The 21,809-nt window shown below is 29.9% G+C and overlaps 1 protein-coding gene across 1 annotated transcript in view; it reads right to left on the reverse strand.

Annotated features, from left to right (window-relative positions):
• Window positions 1-18,390, reverse strand: part of b (glutamate decarboxylase-like protein black) — a 36,103-nt gene extending 17,713 nt beyond the window's left edge. The window contains exon 1 of the mRNA XM_075368140.1: window positions 18,076-18,390. Within this exon, the coding sequence (XP_075224255.1) occupies window positions 18,076-18,303 (228 nt within the window). The 5' untranslated portion in view covers window positions 18,304-18,390. The remainder of the gene's footprint in view (window positions 1-18,075) is intronic.
• Window positions 18,391-21,809: the final 3,419 nt, after the last annotated feature.

Raw genomic sequence — 21,809 nt, forward strand, 5'->3', positions numbered from 1 at the left:
AACTCTCACAGCAAGTTGTTTTATTTTTAAAATGTAGGCTAACCAGTCAGTAACCTATTGAGCATGTCTCCTGCAGGTTATTTAATTTGATTATTATAAAAAAGGTGACCTTACATCAATCATATTTTAGCCAGCGGTTTAATTTCATAAAATAATATTAATAAAAGAATAAATTTCATAACAGTAAATCGATAATATCATTTTCTAACCTGTAATAATTTATCGATTATGAAATGGAAGAAGGGGTAAATTGTATATTTAATTTTTATGTTATTATCATTTATTATTTTTAAAAAAAAAATAATAATAATAATAATAATAATAATAATAATAATAATAATAATGTACGTATTTAAGGTCATATTTTTTTATTTGACATATTTATGTAACATAAAAAATAATGTTCTTGCTTAAAACGAAATATTTCATAATGTGAAATATATATATTTTATAATTTCAAATATTACCTTGTACAAACTATTACATAAAAAAACTTATAAACTATAATTACTATAGTATACTAAACGTACTACAGCATACTAAGTACGACATAAAATACCATATAATAACGAGAGTTATGTTGTGTTTTTAATTCATTTTTTGGTTCAGCGAATTTCAAAATATCCAAAAAAGTGAAAAAAAGAAGGATAAATATTGACCGATAAAGATATCTGTCAATAGAAATATATGCCACTTGTTATAACAATTGGGAAAATAAAACGAAAAACAACATACTATTACTACTTAACGATAAATTTTCCGAGATACTATCCACCGAGATAGATATCTATTTTGGATAGAATATAAGAATTCCATTTTCTGATTATCCCCATTTCAATTGTGATTAGGCGATTTGGAATGGCTTTAACTTGAGAAACATTTTTTTAAGATTGTGGTTATTCCCACATTCAGGATTTTTTTTGTATTTAATTTTTATTTCGAAAAATACATTCTTATCTTTGCATTTCAAAAGAGTAAAAGCTCAATAATATGCAAAGAGAATATTGAATTCTGTTATTTTAAAAATAATTGTTAATGTGTCCGAACGTTCCTTTGGGCAAAAGAATTGTTCTGCTATTCAACAAAATCTCGCTTTGATCCAGTTCACCAGATGTATTCAATTATTACTACTAAATTATTTCGTAGATTACGAAAACATCAGTTTTACGAATATTGACCGTCTCACAATAAATTAAACTGTTCAATTTATATTTAAAATGTAATTTACCTGATTTATTGTTAAAATAACCTGTAATTTAAAGAAATGTAACAGATAATTATTAAATATATGTAAACTCATGATTTTTAATAAAGTATGATAAAATCACAAGTGAGATGGCATCATAATAGTTAATGTATTTTAATTATTTTTTGGTACTATAGGATCAAGGTTCACAAATAATAAAATGAATTATCTTATAATGATATTAAAAAAATATTAACTGGAACTGAATTCCTGTATTTTCCAAATACTTTGAATTCAGTTGATCGCCTAATTTCAGGATTGGTTAACAAAGCTAAACAAGTTCCACTGCCGTGTTTTAATTGAGGTTATAATTTTATAAAAACAAAATATTGGCAATTCACTCTATTCCTTCTCTCTTTATTAAAGCTTAACTTCTTCCTTTATTAGCGATAACAATTCTTGCTTAAGTTATCCATTAAATATACAGTAATTTTTTTTAAAACTCATTAGCATAAATTAAAAAAAATGTACCATTACCGGCTGAAAAACATTTCATGAGTTTAAAAAAACACTGTTTTATCAACTGGTAAATAGGATATTTTAACCCGCTATTTAATTTTTAATAATAGATTTAAATATTAAGAAGAAATATAATAAAATATTTTTAAGTTTGCTGTGATATATGCAATATAGTAATTGTTATATATTATGAATTACTAGATAAAAAAAAACAGGTTTTATCTTTTGAAAACTTACTGTACAAGAAACTATGTATGAGGAGTGCCGAGAAGGCTGTAGCTTTAAAAACAGTTCTTTGTGGCAGTGTGTCTGATTTGAAAGTGGATTTAAAGTCGAAAGATAGCCGACGTACGGTGGTTCACATCCACGACATTAAGGATGATATGAGTGAGACCGAACTTGCGGAAGCAGTGAGACGAACGGTTGGGGCAGATGTTGATTTTCGGGTATCCTCATTACGCCTAGCATTTGGAAAGACGCAAAATGCTACCGTTATTACGTCTTATGGAGCGGTCAAGAAAATGATTGCGACGCGTGTGAGGATTGGCTGGGTGCACAGCCAGGCCCGGATGCGTGATCCAGAAGAGAGATATCTTCGGTGCTGGGGGTTGGAGCACATGTCCTCAACATGCAAAGGACCCGACCGCAATTAACTGTGTTTTAATTGTGATCAGAAAGGACAGTGGCAGGCCCGGTGCGTCAGCCCGAAGAAGTGTGCGATTTGTGATTCGGAGGGCCACAAGGCGGATGACTGTTCTGACCGAACATGAAGTTTCTCCAATTAGATACGAACAGAAGCAGGCTTTCACTTGATGTCTATTGGGAGGAGGCCCTCAACCGCTCTGCCGAGGTAGTGCTTCTCTCTGAGCCGCCTGCATCAATAACTTCGATTTCGGTGTGGTTATTGGATAGTGCGTCAAAAGCAGCAATCGGCCTTTTGAGACCTGAAGTGTCAATAGTATCCAGTAACTCTGGGAATGACTGCTTGGGCAAATCTCCGAGTGTTGACAGTTTTTATGCTACTGGTTCCCGAACTGTGGAACGGAGAGGTTTATATCGTTCTTAGATGATCTTTTCCTGGAGGTTTGCCGACATCGAGATGAAAATTTGGTGGTCGCAGGGGATTTCAATGCGAATTTCGTTGAGTTCGCAGGCACTGTCAGTGATCTCCACGGGTTTCATCTTCGGGATCGAGCTGCGGCCATGGGCCTTATATGCATTAAGGAGCACGCTGCGACGTTTGCAAAGGGATCTTCGTCCCCGGATAGAACTGACCTTTGTTTCGGGGGATTATATGAGCTGGAGTATCTTAGATGAGGAATCGATGTCCGACCACCTAATCATCGAATTCGAAACTTTCTTTTTCCTGTGTAGCCTCCGGTAACTACTTTTCAGATAATACTTCAAAGATAAACGAGGATGATATTATGAGTGTACTCGTAAATGAAGTGTAGTCTTGCACAGTCTCAATTAGACCATTCCTGAGATGTGTGGTTAATTGAAACCCAACCACCAAAGAACACCGGTATCCACGATCTATTATTCAAATCCGTGTAAAAGTAACTGACTTTACTAGGACTTGAACGCTGGAACTCTCGAATTCCAAATCAGCTGATTAGAGAAGACGCGTTCACCACTAGACCAATCCTCCGGTGGGTCGAGTTCGAGACTCGCTACTCCAAAGGAATCTTGAAAACAGACAGGATAATAGTCTCTAAATGTGGATGTATTCGTTTGGCGAAAATATCCAGGCCCGCCTTGCCGGTATGTTGTCACCGGAGGTCTTGGTGACGATCGGTGCAGGAGGAGTGTACAGCATCAGGCGTATTCGTTCGTTGTAATCCGTCTCGACATGCTTATTGGTGGAATGATGAGATTGCTCGGCTTAGGAGGGAGTCATGGGCGGCCAGGAAGTCGTTTCAACGGAACGTGGTTTTCAAGATGTTCAGTCCTTGGCTTGTCAACATTTTGTGGAGGCGAGGGAAACTTACAAGGCGGCAATGAAGAAGGCCAAAAACAGTTGTTGGAGGGATCTCCAACACACGGGTTCTGATCCACATGATGGATCAGGACCCGTGGGGAAAAGGTTTCCGGATAGTAAATGGAAAATTTGGGAGAAGGGCTCCGGTCTTCACGGAACGGCAAGTACTAGATGCAGTACAGGTATTATTCCCTACAGGTCAGGACCCGTTGAGAGAGGAGATAGCCATCGACAACTTGTCCCTCTTCATCATGGACGAACTGTTGCTAACGGGGAAGAGGCTTAGACCACGGAAGAGCCTCCCCCACTTATCATCCATCGTCTGCCTGACGAATTCTTTATGCAAACTGTTGGAAAAGATGCTTGATGTTAGGCTGAAGCGAAAAATTGAGCATAATGGTGGATTATCTAGGAGCCAGTATCGTTTTCGTTAGGGGAGGTCCGACCCCGATGCAGTAAAAAGTGTGTGTCGGCTGGTAGAGGCGGTGGCTGTCGGCACCTGGTACGCGAGAAACATACCCGTGGTTTCAACTCGTTACGCCGTGTTCGAGGCCCTACGTATCCCGTAGGGCCTCGACGGCGGTGGACCTAGGGCCAGCCGTAGGGCCCTACGGTATCCCGTAGGGCCTAGCAGGTGGACGGCGGTGTACAGCGAATGGTACAAAGGTACTTCGAAGAAAGACGTCTGCTTTACAATTCAACGGACTTACAGCTCTCTTTTCCGGTTAAGTGTGGAGTACCTCAGGGGTCAGAACTTAGTCCGACGTTATGGAACCTGGTGTTTGATGGGGTGCTCCGGCTGAGGTATCCTAGAGGTGTTGCACCGGTGGCCTTAGCTGACGACCTGGTATTGGTAGTATAAGCGAGGGCTGTAGACGACGTAACGACAGCGGCCAGTGAAGTTATCAACCTACTGCAGCACTGGTTGAAGATAGGGGGCTAACCTTGTCTCCTGAGAAGACATTCATCTGTCTGGCTGGCAGGCATCCTCTTTCTCGATCCAGATCACGGTTGGTGGAGCCTTAGTATCCCAGGTGGAGTCGGTAAAGTATTTAGGAGTATGGTTGGACCGACGACGTACGTTTTCAGTTCACGTACAAGAGGCATCTGATCGTGCAGTAGCGATGGTGTGACACTGAGTAGGCTCCTGGGCAACGTGGCCTGGGCAACGTGGCCCGGTCATCCAAAAGGAAGTTGTACGGCCATGTGATCAATTCTGTACTGCTATATGGGGTCATTGTTTGGTCGAAAGCTCTGGGGTGCGATCAAAATTGGCGGGTACTGGAGGGTGAGCAGAGGTGGATTGCCCTCTGCATCGTTTCGGCATACTCTTCAGTTTCGACTGAGGCAGTGTTAGTCTTGCGGGCATCCCTTCATTTAAACAGCTAGCTGAGGATTGGGATTGTTGGAGGAGCTGACGGGAGTGATATGCACATTTGTTCCGAAAATGGCAGGTCCGCTGGGACCTGTCGTCCACGGGGCGATGGCCACATCGTCTGATCCAGCAGGTCGAGTCTTGGGTTAACCGCAGATTTGGGGAGGTCACCTATTGGTTGACCCAATTTTTAAATGGCCACGGCAAGTTTCGGGTATACTTACGTGCCAGGAGGAGAGCCGACAACCCCTTTTTCCTTTCTTGCGGAGAGCTCGATACACCGGAATACGTCGTGTTCGACTGCCGGACGTGGGCTGCTTAAAGTCGCTGCTGTGACTTGGTGATTGGGCCCCTTACAGTCGAATCATAAGAATTGTATTATTTCTGTAAATGTTATATGTATTATTCGTTGTTTAATAAATGAAATCGGGCCGGTAAGGGTTTTGTAACAAATTTTTCTTTTTTTTTCTTATATGGAACGCTTAAACATTGTTTATTATCTATTATTGTATATCTATTTTCTATTACATATATTTAACATGTATTTTTTTTTAAAGAAAATTCTAAATTAATAACAGATTTTGATTATAGAAATGTAGTGTTTACATTTATTTTTTATCAAAAAAAAGTATCGTTTTATTAAAACCAGTTTAACATATATTACAGAGATTTTTGTTGTTTTGAAACAACAAATTGAATTTCACGGTCAATTTTTTTGTTGATAGTTATATCATTCACTTCATACCACATTTTTGTTTTTTTATTAATAAAACCAATATAATGACTTTCACCAATCGAAGAGCCGTGATGTAATATTATTGTACTTTTACTTTGTAAGTGTAACCCTCGATTTTTATCGTTAAATTTTATTTCACCAATCGAATTTATTTCTGTTTTATTTATTCCTTTTTTAATAAAACTAATGTAATCTTTTTAAAGTAATAATTTAATTTTTTTTATAAATGAATTAAAAAAATGTTTCATCTTCAGCTTTCATTTACATAAGAGCATTTACTATTAAAACAAGCCGTATTTTCTTTTAAATTTTATTATTTCAAGTACATTATCAAGTTTTTGTACGCTACCTAGTTCTATCTAGCGGAGCGATTCGTAAAGGTACATTAAAAAATGACATATTCGAGTCCCGCGGTTCATGAAATGGAAAAAAAAGTTGTGTAACAGAATTCGTGGTATTTTTTGAAAGTATTCTTTATTACAAATCTAATTGATCTGAAATATAATGTTTTCACGCTTATTTTATTTTTTCCCCCATTTTCATTTCACTGTTAGGTTAGGTCATGTTTGTAAGTGTAAACGTAGTTCGTTGACTTCGTCGTCTCTTACCGACGAAATTCTAACGAACTCTGTGATAACTTAAATAAATACATGGTGAAAAGAGGGTTTTGAAGGATATCAAAAATTTCATTAAAACTCCTGATAGCACTAGTCTGTAAAACGTCGTCTGCTAAATCTAGTTGTCTGTTAGAGAAAAATAATGTTCTTTTAAAGTGTTGTACTTCTTCTTAAACAGACGGTCGAGATTCACATCAACTTCTACGGAAATCCTTTTTCCTTTACAGTCTATTTTTTCATGCCGTTGTTAATAATGTTACGAAACCGCGTAAATCTTGAAATAGTATTATTAAAATACAATGCTAATTACAAAATTTTTTTCTTACTTTACTAAGAGTCGAATTAACAATTTTCTTCTTTTTTTGGTTGCTGATTTTTTGATTAAAAAATTTAAAGATAATTTAAAAATTTTAAAGATTTAAAATTTTTAAATATCCTTTAAATATTTAAAAATTTAATTTTTATACGTCGTTGAAAAGACATATAAAATTTTGTTCTTATAATAGGCCTGCTTAAACATTAGTATTTTTTTTTTTTTGTAAATGTAATCTATTAATTGAAAATTAATAATTGAAATTGAACTACCAAAAATGAACAATAAATGTGGGCCAATATTTTTACGGATAATTTACTATAATTCCAACAGGATTTCTTGAAATAAATTAATAGTTCCTCTGGTAACGCAAAGAGGAAGGTAGTTTCATATTGTCAAACTTTTTCACTTAAGATGCAATTCCTTATATTCATGATTTTTCTTTCGTAACTCCTACTCTAGTTTATTTATAATTTATGGTATTTTATACAGTATATCTGTACTTAAAGAGTTAAATATTTAATTTATTAAATGATAAATTTTCCTCGTATATACTGGTGTGTGTGTGTATATATATATATATATATATATATATATATATATATATATATATATATAAAGTAATAGGCGTTATCTGAACAAGTAATCAAGTTTTATCCACTTAACATTTTTTGAACTTGAACTTCCAGGTACAGTACTGAATTTTATAACTAGTTTAAAGGCCACAACAATTAACTTAATCGTTGCTTAATTACATCATTTAAATATTTAATGTATTCGTATTAACAAGTTTTTTATTCTAATATAATTATTGTAGTATGTGTAACATATTACTAGATAATTATTATTGTAATACTAATGAAACATTAATACATTAATAATAATCATTTTGTAATTTAACAGATGTTTTTTAATCCAGATCGAAAAACAATTTTATAAAAAAAGATTATTCATTTATTTATACAATTTAGATTCTTTTTATTCCTACAATTAAAGAATATTATTATGTACCGCTTCGTCATTTTCTTTCTTAAAAGTACTTTAAAAAATGTTGTTTATAAACCGCTTAATTTTGTTTATAAATAAACAACTAATTATTTTTACATTGATAATAAGTTATGATAAATATCCATATATAATTAAAGAAATATAATCAAGCATTTTATTTAATTGTTTATTAATTTACAAAGAGATTATTATACTTTTTTTCGGATTTTACGCTAACTTTTTATAATAGCTACTTTTCTTTTTTTCTTAATGAATTAATTCACTACAGAAGCTTATAGAGAGCGTCTACGTGGTAATATGGAAAATTGAATTTAATAGCTTATGAAAAATACTATGTCTGATCGGGATTCGAATCCGGGTTTCCTCGGATGAAAGGTCGAGAATTAAAGGAACCACTCTGCCACTGAGATCGCAGTATGATATTTTATACCGTAATATTAATTTTTAACATCACAACTACTTATTATACACATTGAAACAGGCACATAGCTAGGATTTTTTTCGTGGAGCGGCTAAGGGGGCTGATGATGATAAAATAATAATAATAATAATAATCATTTTATATTAAAACGGATCTTTATTCTTCACTGCGTTTGAAAAATACATAACATATGCTTATATTTCATACAGCATTTACTACGTAAATAAGAATCATAATGTTAGTATATAATTTTTTCATAATCCACATTTATACTTCACAATCACACATATACACTCCAATAAAAGTTACAAACTATTATTAAGCCAATCGTCGATTTTGCTCTCTCGTCATAATATCCAAAAACTTCATTAGGATTAACAGTAATATCTCTATGCACTGACAAAGAAACTAACGAACTTAGTTTTCCATCCCTCGACTTGTTATGCGCAATCGTTTTGATTCTCTTCACGCTTGTGAAGAACAAGCGTTCATTAGTAAGTATTATTACCGAAAGAGTCGCTAAAACTTGCAAAAGATAATGGATATTCGGCAAATATTCTTTATTGCAGCGATCTAGTACTTCAATCACTTCTAGATTGCATTTTAAATTTAACGATTTTATTTCCTCGCACCAAATAAGATACTCCGCTTGAAGGACAGATTCAGAACATTTATTATCGTAATACATCGCTAAGATATTTAGTTCATCCGCCTTTCCAGGAATAGCTGGACCTAGTAAAAGAACCTGAAAATTTTTTAAGACGATAGCATTGTCACTGAATTTACTTTCCAAATGCTCCTTCAATGTATCGATGCAAGGAATAAAACAAGATACTCAGTAATATTCTTTTGCTGTCGTAGTATTGTAATTTCCTCTATGTCCCCGTTTATTCGCGGAGTTTTTATTTCAGCTTCAAAAATCTTGCTCGACAATTCTTTGGCAGCTACAAAAGTATTTTTTAAGATATTTTCTGCGTTATCTTTCATTCCTTGTAATAATGATAGCGTTGATTTGACAAGTTCAATAGCGTTATTCAAGTTAATAGTCTTGTTTTGAATTATTATTGACAATGGTAGTGAAACATTAAGAAGTCTTTCACAAAGTAGTAATGAAACAATAAATTCACTTTTTTCTACTGCAGCGAGAAAAACATAAGCTTTAGGCGATGCGATTGCTTTTGATTCTTGTGAGATTTCATCTAGACTCACGCAAATACATTCAAATAATTCGACAAATACTTCAATACTCATATGACGCTCAATAAATCTAGTTTCACACAAGCCTACAATTCGTTTTTTTACTTCCTTGTACGAAGTAAAGGAAGTATTTCCTTTACGAAAAATTTCGGTTTTCAGATTTAAACGGAAATATCTATTTTGACCATCCCTGAATCCATTTTAACTAGTTTCGGCGTGACGCCGGTACGTACGTATGCATCTCGCATAACTCAAAAAAGATTAGCTGTAGGATGTTGAGATTTTTGGATTTAGGACTGTTGTAACATCTAGTTATGCACTTCCCCTTTTTATTGCAATCGACTGGACCAAAAGTGTTCAAAAAAGCCCAAAATTCAAACAAAAATTGGATTTATGAGTTTTTCTTAATTGCAGTTACAAGCCCTCACTGGGAGCTTTTCAACAATATATCATAAGTGGTACTTATTTTCATTGGTTCCAGAGTTATAACCTAATGAAATATTTGGATCTTATAAGAGATCGGTTCGAATCAGACTTCATCTCCTTTTTTTTAAACTTTTTTTAAATTTAAATATACTGATTTATTAGTAATTATTAACCTCTGATTGTAAAAAAAATTACAATATATATAATAATGCAATAAAAAAAAAATCAGAAGTTATTAATGAAATAAAATTTTATGTACCTTTCATCTTAGAAAATGTGTATATGTAATTTAATAGGCGTACAAGGAAGTCATGTGGTATCCACATCAGATTTTTTTAATTCTCATCTGGTCCATACACACTCACTGATTTTTTTAGCACATCGATTGCATGTGAGTTACTTTCGCATGTGCGAAAAATAAATAGTTATTTCTTCAACAAGTATGATACTGTTTTTAATCGCGAAAATTTTCATAGCATACATGCAGCCCCAATGGGGGGGCTATAGCCTCCTTATTTCACCAATCGTTACGTGCGTGTTGAAATTAATAAAAAACAACTTAACGAACATATAAGAATAAATTTGATGTGATACAAAATTAGCCTTTCTTTAATAAAAATGATTTTTATACTAATTAAAGTAAAAACTGCAACAGTCCTACTCATGTTAAAAGCCATTTATTATTGATTTTATAATCCTCTTTACTAAATATCGATTAAATAATTTAACGATTAAAATATTAATCCGACTATAATCGACTGTCGAAGCAAAAAATATAATTAAATCTTCTATTACTTTGTTTATATCAATATAATTATTGGAAAAAGTATTTAATCGATCTCAGAATAATAAAGAGTAGATTGACCTTCTTTCTCTGTCATCTGAATAAGTTTAAGATTCTTTTCTTATCTAATAAAAAGTTAAATTTAGAACTTCAAATAATCAATCCTTTATTTATTTTAATTTTTGATTTTTCCTTAAATGTATATTATAGCGTCCTTATTAAAAATAAACCGGACTGATGATATGTAATAAAATACTTCTTTTTATTAAGTAAATATATTATGCATAATAAAATAAACTAGTTAATCGAGGTAGATCACAATCAACTGCATTCACTTCTAATTAAATTTTCAAATTTCATTACATAAATAGTTACTTATCGTGGATATTAAAATGAAGATGAAATTGTTATTTTTGTAATTAACCGGTAATTCAACAGCCTTCTTAATAACGCGGAAATTTCTATATTTGGTTATCTTTCTAATTTGAATCTAGTATATTTTTCCAAAAGTTTTTGTCAGCATATATTTTATTGGTTTAAAATATTTTACGAGCTATTGAACGAATTATTTACAATCTTATTTTTCAATTGTAATTATTTATTCCTTTTTATCATGACCTACATCTACATTTTCATTGATTTATAGATATCGTTTCATTAACGATTGCTCATCATTAATTATGAGTTGTATCTAAATATCGAAATATCCCAAAGATTGCATACTCATGAATTTTATAGACCAATAATACTTGTGAAATTGGGTTTTAATACGTAATTTTGCTATAAAAATGAAAACTGTACAAAGAAGTTTTATTCAACTGCTTGTAAAAAGTAGTCCAAGTTAAATGAATATTAAATAAGATTATAAGTTGTAACTAAAATCAATTTTGAAAATTTGTGTTTTATTTATATATATATATCTCCCTTTTTCTGTTGCATATCAGTAGATTTTTAACTTGATATGAAGTAAAACGTACAAAAAATGACAATGAAATTGTAAACCATACGGTAAAACTCTTGCAGATATCATTTCTTCCACTCAAAAAAAAAAATTCCTGTAACATACATAAAACTGTTTTTAACAAAACGATACTGATATCAAAAAAGGTAAGACACCACATTTCAATTACCGAAATCTGTTATTAATTTAGAATTTTCGTTAAAAAAAACATGTTAAATATATGTAATAGGTAATAGATTTAAAATCATAGATAATAAACATGTTTATTTTTTAAGAAAATTCTAAATTAATAACAGATTTTGATAATAGAAATGTAGTCTTACCTTTTATGATATCAGCATCGCCTTGTTAAAAACAGTTTTATTTGTTACAGGAATTTTTGTTTTTTTGAGCGGAAAAAATATCTGCGATACTCTTACCGTACGGCTTACAATTTTCTTGTAATTGTTTTTGGATATCAATACGTTTTGTTAAATTATTCTTTTATTTATTTATTTTTTTTATGAATTACTGATTCTTTTATCTTACGGATTTATTATTAAAATTTATTGCCTTCTAGAACAAACAAATTGAATTTTATAGCCAATTTTTTTTGTTATATCATCCACTTTATCATACAATATCATCCAATTTTTGTAGTCATATCATCCACTTCATACCATATTTTTCCTTTTTTAATAAAACTCGTATAATACCTTTACGAATCGAAGATCCGTGATGTAATATTGCACTTATTACTTTTTAAGTGTAACCTTCGATTTTTATTATTAAATTCGATTTTATTTCTGTTTTATTTATTCCTTTTTTAATAAAACTAATATAATATTTTGTAAACTAATATTTTTAATTAAAAAATTGTTTCATCTTCAATACTTTCATTTACATAAGAACATTTACTATTAAAACAAGCTGTAGCATATTTTCTTTTAAATCTTATTATTTAAAGTACATTATCAAGTTTTTGTATGCACCTAGTACTATGAAGTACTGCCATTTAGTAGGGCGATTCGTAAAGGTACATTAAAAAAATGAATAAAATGACATATTCGAGTTCCGCGGTTCATGAAATGGGGAAAAAGTTGTCTAACAAAACTCGTGGTATTTTTTGAAAGTATTCTTTATTAAAAATCTAATTGAACTGAAATATAATGTTTTCACGCTTATTTTATTTTTTCAACATTTTCATTTCACTGTTATGTTAGGTCATGTTTGTAAGTGTAAACGTAGTTCGTCGACGACGTTTTAACGAACTCCGTAAAAAGAAGACACATTTTTTTCTAGTTTTGTATCAGACAATGAATGAAATATAAAGTATTATTATTATTGTAATAATTTAAATAATTTGTAACAAACAATTATTTTAATTTAATCATGATAATGAATAAATAATTATAAAAAATATACATAATAAGAAAAATTTCGAAATAATAACTTTAGACAAAGTATAATAAAAAAAAAGTTTTTTTTATTATACTTTGCACTGATTACCTACCTTGAACTGATTATTTATTCTTTTATTGTGGAAATATAATGATATGTAAAAATCAATTAAAAGTTTTATAAAATTAAAAAAATATATATATTTTAAACTTTGATCGGCTCCCTCACCTCCAATATTGCCCCAAATGTTTTATTTTTTGAGTCACTTGTACTACTATTATGCCTAGGAAGACATAAAAAAATTGGTTAGATAATATGCAATAAACAAAAAGATAGTTTTTTTTCGATTTTTGGTGAAGGGGGAATTTTGAGATAAAATTAAAAAAAAAATGCAAACATACTTTCCGTTTTGCAGCATATCTCTAGAAATAAGATGCCAGGAAAGTAAAATAGGGAAATAAACAAAAATATTATTTAATCTAAGCATTAATTGTTAAGTAACAGAAATTTATAATTTCAATTTCTGAGAAAATAAAATTTACTTACTTCCAGTAATTATATACAAATATTTTCCTCTACTGAGTAAAGGAAATGTATACTCGACGGTTTTACAATAGAATAGCACATTTATTTATTGTTTTACCTCATCTCTCTCGGTGTCTTAATGATTTATTACGTCTTTAAAGCAACTGTGATACGAATATATAATGACTATTACATAATCGTCATGATATACTAAATGATGTAGTAATACCTATGTAATGATATATAATAATGATATACGTCTGATATAATAAATCTAGCCAACGTTCCTTAGCAGAATTTCAGATATATTATTTATTTAAATTCCCGGATTTTTTTTTTAGTCACATTATCTTAAATTTTAAAGTAAGCCTTTATTCTACGTGATTAAATTATATGGCATGTGAAACATCTCAAATCTGTTTGTGCAGAATTATTATGAGTATCTAAAAATATTTTTTGAGATATAGAATGCATCAGTTAAATTTATTTTTTTAACAGCTTTAAATTCTAACGGTAAATAGAATGAAATTATAACTCATAGATCTTTTATCATATCACTTGGATCTTTATGAACTTGACATGTTATATACAAGTAGGATGGACGATATTTTGACCATATTTACAGCATTGTCGGTCTTTATAAAAAATAGATGTTTTAATCTCGAGTTTACAGGTTAAAAAGAGGTAAAAAAAATGTTTATTATTGCAGTAAGTCTTAATATAGCATTTTACATTAAAAATGTAAATTCTTAGCTCATTTTTCAAGATAAATTGAAATATTGATTTGATAATTGTACGAAGAAAATTTCAAATTGGTTGGATGAATATTTCTGATTTGTATCATATAAACATACAGATATGTACAGATTCTTTTTTTAATAGCTGCACAAAAGTGTTGTTTTTTTTTTTTTTAATAAATCTTTCTAAACTTATTTTATTACTTGTAAACGTTTATGAATTCTTGAATGTTGAATAATTATCACTAGTAGATACAGAGAAGAATGGTTAAGTATATATAAAAATAAACTATTACTAAAATATGAAAAAAGAACAAATTAACAATATAAATAACAACACCCTACCGGGTTGGTCTATGGTAAACTCGTCGTCGTAAATCAGCTGATTCTAATAAAGACTGTTGCTTTTATTTAGATTTATATAATGATCATGGATATACCAGTGTTTGGTTTTTTTTTGTTCTGTTTAACCTCCGGGACCACTGGTAGATATTGTTCAGAGGATAAAATGAATGATTTGTAGCGTGTGTGAAAATGCTATGCCTGTCCGGGATTTGAACCCGGAACTTCCGGATGAAAAGCCGGTTGTTTGGTGGTTGGGTATCAATTAACTACACGTCTCAGGAATGGTCGGTCTGAGTCTGTTCAAGACTACACGTTTACCGGTACATTCACACAGATCTTGATAGTCGCTAATGACTTTAATTGTTGATGCGGACTATAAATAAAAACATTAAAAAAATAAATTAATAGTAAAAAAATTACGATAAACTACAAAAATGGTTGTACTAATAACAGGTTGCATTGATTTTATTTTTATTCACAAAATATTGACAAGAAAATTAATTGTTCATTTTGTAATCGACGATTGTTTTTGTCGTTCTGAAAAATTCACATAAAAGTGCTATGTTTATAGTATTTTCTAAGAACCTTTTGCTAATTCTCAGTGCCTGCTGATGATGATAATTCAACAATCGAAATATCTCATCTAGTTTTAGATTAAAAAAAAACCTTTTTCGGTAAACACTTTTTGAGCTTTTATTATTTATGATTTTATTGTAATAATCGTTTACCGATCTTCTTGATGGAGTGTTAGCGTCTTTGCCTTTCATCCAGAGGTTCTGGGTCAAGTCAGGCGTGATTTTTCGCGCGCTACAAGAATTTCATTTCATTATCATCCACCGACAGCTGTTGTAGGGTGTAAAACGGAAAATAGACCAAATTAACTGTTGTTGGATTTTCTTTCTTTCAATTCAGTTACAGATGTTAACACATCTACTCCTTGTTCCGAGGGAATAGATTGTAGATATTTAATAATAAAGAAACCCCGTTTAGCGCAGTTATCTCTTTGTATTACGTATCTTTATGTTATCCTTTTTTTTAAATTAATCCTTCATATATGCAAATATGATGTGTCTATATATGTAAATATGATATGAAAATGTTACTTGTATAAGAAAATAAGCAAACTCAAGCATCGAAATTGGATTTTTTCAGATATAAAAGACTGAAGAAATAATTTGTGTAAAAGTTACGTTAAGTACTTATCTGTTTTAAAAAAATCATTAAAAATATTAATTTATAATCTTATTATCAGTTAAAAATTATTTTATTCATCCTAGTCATTAAAGGTTTGTTTACGAAATATGCGTAACATTTTTATAATTTAATTTATTAGATTTTGCAAATTTTACATTTCGCAGAATAAATAAATAAAGTTAATTAATAAAATATAGTTGAGTTTACCTCAAACAACTTTGAACGTTTGTGGTATTATAAATTATTTATTTAAATTACTAAGAAGTAGTTGGATCAGTGACGGAAAAACCCACATTTTTAGAAAAGAATTTGAGGAAAAGCAGCGCAAATGAGTTTTAAGACATTATTTTAAATCATATAAGAAACAAATGTAAATTTTATTACGATGAATAACTATTCATAGCGTACGGAAATATAGACATATGATACGGGGAATAACCCTAATAAATAATGTGAGACTTAAAAAGGTAGAGTCGGTCAAGGACAGGGAAAAAGGTACATAATCTTACGGAATCATTCTGTTATTTCTTTTTCTAAAATTCAGTTACATGTAGTAACTGAATCTTATTAATAATTTGTATTAAATATTCATAAATAGGGGTTTTATTTAAAATTGTATAGTTGTAATTTTTTTTTCTTAATAAAGACTATTGAAAAATAAATAAAAATTCGTTAAATATTTATTTATAAAATAGAATCCCCTTTTAAAAATGGGAAACATTTTTATTTTTCCTCTTTTTATGAAATAAAAACAGCTGATAATATTAAATTGAACATAATTTTTTACTTTTTTACCCTATTGTGATACGCAAAGGAGATTTATGGTTTCCTAACCGTAAGTCTATAAACAGAAAGCTTTCTATTTATGTTTATTTGTTATCCAAGTAACTGCAGAATTGTTTACACCTATTCTCACGAAGTAGATATTAAAAGTTTCGTATCAATTAGAAAAGTAACAGTGGATGTGTAACGAATAGAAGAAATAATGCCGGACAGTGGATGCTATTTTTTCCAAACAAAAAAAACAAAATTTAGGCACTTTAATATTATGATATTAAAGTATTATGATATTATGTAATGGCACCTGAAAACAGTATTTAAAGTAAGTATTAAACATTTCCGTAACAATATTTTACATGAAAAATATTGATAAAAAAATAATCTGAGATTTATTTTAAATGTCATAAAAATATTAAGATTAAATAAATAATAAATGTGTGTGTATTTTATGTAAATTCACACAACAAAAAAGTTACAGTTGACCTGTCATAAGACACGCCACTTTCTAAACTGATGTAACTATTCTTGAGAATAAAAGTTTACTAGAACTAAACAAAAGTATCATTAAGATTAAATCAAACATAGAATTTTTTAAATTCGTAAATTTTTTTTGACCTAACTAAGAATGAAGTGAGAAACATAAATATGTAAAATATCTTGATAATAAATAATTTTAATATTGAACTGAACGTATAGGTATTTAATACAATTGAAGTACATGAAAAAAAACAAATGGAGATGACCTTGAAGCGGGGAGATTGTCCTTCGCATTTGTAAAGCTAGCGGTGGCTCTATAACGTTACGGAGAAAGATATGTGTAATTTCTGTAAAACGTTTGTAATTTATGTAAATTTGTTTTAATATAAACGAGATGATTTTATGCAATAAAAAGTACTGTGAACTTATATTATATATGTATATATAATATAAGTTCATAAGTGTAAATATCAGTGTAAATTATACACTATTATAGTTATATATATATATTTAAAGTTTATATATATAATTTTCTTTCCGTAATTCCCTCCAGAAAGAAAAAAAAGAATAAATTGTTACATTTTGTGAACTTTAGTTAACAATATTTTTAAAACTTTAGCGTATCGAAAATTATAATTAATAATTATTTATAATGCTTAATTTATGCTGATTTATAATTAAAGATTCTTATGATTTAAACTTAATTCTTTTATTATATTTTTTATTCGTGAATTTTAAATATTATCAGCTAATAAAACGTCATTATTGACCACGGTTGTCGTTAGAAATTTTCCAGAATCTATCTGGGAATCAAACCTATTATATTCGGTGGAGTAGACTCGGTACACAGGTGCACGCTAGCACCTGTGTACCGAGGTTGTCATTTTAATTCATTCGTTAAAACCATATTAGTAAAATTTACTTTTTATTTTTATAATAAATTAATTTCTTAATTTTATTCATATTTTATAGAATGGAATAATTTTTTCCTTAATTTCCATTAAAAATAAAAAAATATTTGATTTGATTAAAAACATACATAATAAACGTAAATATAATAATAATAATAATTTCATAATTTTTATTTCATTTTCTATAAAAATAAACATTTACCTCATATACAGCATCTCGAAGAATAATATCTACAGCTTCTTTTATAAATCTATCGTGTAAATTCCTGTCAGGTAAAGTAACATATGACACTGAAGCAGATGATTGGCGAACATTATTTAAAGATGTTCCATTAGAAGCCGAAGATGGTTGTAAAAGAGATTTACTGCTCGCATGATCCTGACGATCAACAAATGGGGGGTCAAGAAGCAACTCAGCGGCAGCTGGCATTGTGTTGTGTTGAATAAAGTTAGCGACTGCCGTTTGCTACTTCCACTTATACCTAACAAACAGCAACCCCACCCTACTCTAACACCGTTTAAATAGGAAAATCGCTACTGTTTCCAACTACGTCAGACACTCATAAGTAGCTTATATTGCAATCAATTCTTCTTGTTCCTCGAACCAATAAAAACATTAAATTCCCCTTTTAATATAAAATTTAAGGAAAATCAACCGCAATGCCGGTAAAAATTGGATTCGTTCCGGGAAAAATGATTCATTATACAAACAATAAATAATATTCAAAGGAGTAAAACTTTGATGTGTAACAAATAAATTGAAACCGACATATATGAATGTATATATAACCTTTGATAACGATTTTTCAAAAATATTTTCTGCATACAACGTATTTTTTTACATATTATCTTTGACTGACAAGTAGTATTGTATCATCGAATGAGAAGATTTATTCAATTAACTCAACAGCTCTAAAATCATTGTAAGGTTTCGTTACGTATTTGTATACCTTACGTTGTGTGTTTTTACGTAATGCGTGTAAGATTACTTTGGGAGCAAAAAAGAGTTTAATAGCTTTACGAAATACAAAAAGAAATCCTTTCTTAAAGTAATCGTTAACATATTAATTAAACTTTATAACATAAAAAATAACCTTTATAACTTTTTTATTTATTTATCCATGTTTCAGAACAAAGAATAAAACAAAACAACCTACCATGTAAACGAATGTACTCGTAATAACTAAACACAATATTCTAAGAATATAATATAAAAAAATCCCTTTCGGCACGCCGAAAGGCGGAAGTAGATTTTACCGGTGCGAAGTAGGAGACAAAAAAAATTTCCATCTTAAAGTTAAGAAAAAATTCAAATTTTCTAAATGCGACTATGGTTGCATGTGAAAAAAATTTCACATGTTTAGCATATGACAAGCCCCATCTTCTTACAATTCCAGCAGTATTTTGGTCAATCCTTGGCGTAAGGGTTGGTCATATCAAAATAATGATTATACGTGTAACGATTATCATAAAATTAAAAAGTTTTTAACTTTGACAACGTATAAAGTTATAGAATATGAAAAATTTCTTCTAAAATTTTAAAATTTTCTTTTAAAAAATACGGATTATAGGTGCGCATTTAGATTTCTGTAGGAAGGGAAACTTTACATGTGATTAAATATCCTATCTTTTTCTCAAAAAGTAACATTTTTGGATATCAATTAAAATAATAATTATTATGAAGATTCTTTAAATAAAAATTGGGAATGTTCAATGACGAAAGGAGAAGAAAACGTATTTCCTTGAAGCCAAAAAATATAATTCGTATGGTAAAGTAGCGTTTTAAAACCTTTTTATTTTTTTGAATTTACAAGTATAAAAAATTATACGGTAACATAAATTTTTGTCATTTTTAACATTAACAAGTAAGTTATAATTTATTATAAAAACGAAACATATTTCTTGAATGTTTAACGAAAGATTTATACTATATTTGTCATTCTTTGCAAGTATCCGAAAATTGTTACTTTTTATAGGAGGATGATTATAATTCTGTCAGGCATATCCCAGAAATGACATAAAAAAATAATAAGCTTACATTAGGATAGAAATTTTCACTGTATAATGTTTTTGGTCGTTGAGGTTTAATTAGTGTCACTGTATCAGAAATGGTTGGACTGAAATTGTAAAAAAAAAAAACATTTGTGAATCTGTAAATCCAGTTTTGTTGTGATGCATTACAATGAAAGAAATAGTAACATTTTTAATTGAGGTTACACAATAAATATTTTAAATAGAACTGAAAAAAGAGTCGAATTTCAATTTGATCCGTATGTATTAGCTTTGTTTTTAATCTACGTTAAAGCTATATTCGCAAAAATTTAACAGCGATTATTAGTTTTATTTTTTTTATAAATAATTTTTTTTTAAAGAAATTTCTCTGATAATTTCATAATTAGTATCTTTCTGATAACACCAGTGGACAATTTTTAAAATAAAATTGTATGGTTATTTTTATTTGTTTGTCGTCTTCATAACTTATTGCATTTTTTGTAGAGTAATGATTTAAAGGCTGAATCATCCTGATATTTAAATAATTTTTACGAGAAAATTATTTTTAAAACTCTTGGAAAAATAATACATATTATTTTCCTTTAAAAAAAAGCCTTGGTAAAAAAAAATTACTTAGGTTTTTTCTGTATTCTTTATATTTATTTCTATGAAGACTCAGGTTTTTCTTCTTTTATGGTTCCCTCAAACAGTTGTTTTTATTAATAAAACGGCGCTCTTTTTGTACGCTTATAAATAAGTAAGCCTTTTATTTGGTTTTAGTAAAACTTTTTTACATTATGTAAAAAATGTTATAAATGTTAAAAAAAATGTAAAAAATGTTTACATTTATATGTATAACTGTGCAAAATTCATTTATACATAAAAAAATAAATAAAAAGTAATACTTCAGCTTCCTATTAAATTACTTCTTCATTTTTCTTCAAACTTTCATTTGAACTTGAAACCACACCCATTACTGAATATAGGCCTCTCTCCTAACATTGCATGCTTCTCTGTCTGAAGCCAATCTATACCAATATATTCCTGTAGCCTCCTTTAAATTATCCTCCCCTCGTTTCTTTTGTCTATTCTTTTCCTGTCCCATAGAAAAGTTTCCAAAATTAACTTGCTTTGTCGATCTCCTACCGTCCAACCTGGTGACCAGCCACTTAAATTTCTTAATTAACCATATTTCTTATTATTTAACCACATCTGCCACTGTGGTATGTTGCCTTATCTTTCTACAACTAATTCTATTTTTTTTTTCATAGCAAGCATGCTTCTCTAAATCGATCGTTGGGTAACCCTCATAATTTATATAGATTTCTTCGGCAAAGTCTAAATTTGCGAACGATAGGTGAGACAAGGCGTTACACCTTCTAATAATTTACCTTTCTGTATACTGTTCACCTGGTTGTTTTTCAAAATAGATTTAAGGGACCAATAGTTATTCCATGCAGCTGCTATCTTTCTTTGGATCTCCTTTCTTGTTCTGTACTCAAAGTTTACCAGTTGCTGCCCTAAGCAAATTGTTTCGTTTGCCGAATTTTCTTTCCTAGCAGTTTTAATTCTTAATTCTATATTTTAGAAGAATAGTTTTTTCATTAACTGTTAAACCAGGTTCCCGACCTTGTTTTTCCAATTCAATAAAAATTTCTTCTAACATTTCTGAAAATAAAACTAGTACCAGGTCATCTGAAAACCTTCCATTTGTCAATCTTCTAATGCTAATACTAATTCAAAATTTTATTCTTTTTTAATACTATTTTTTATTACTATTATATTTATTATTATTTTAATATTTTCTACAAGACTGCATTGAACAAAGTCGGCGAAAAAAAATCTCCCTGTTTTACTCCTTTTTCTGTTTTAAAATATGAACAGACTTGGTTCATCACTATTCTGGTCTTACTCGATAATTGTATTTTTTTAATATTCTATGTA

Source organism: Lycorma delicatula, chromosome 6 (assembly GCF_047948215.1).
Source record: "Lycorma delicatula isolate Av1 chromosome 6, ASM4794821v1, whole genome shotgun sequence".
In the NCBI taxonomy this organism is placed as follows: Eukaryota; Metazoa; Arthropoda; class Insecta; order Hemiptera; family Fulgoridae; genus Lycorma; species Lycorma delicatula.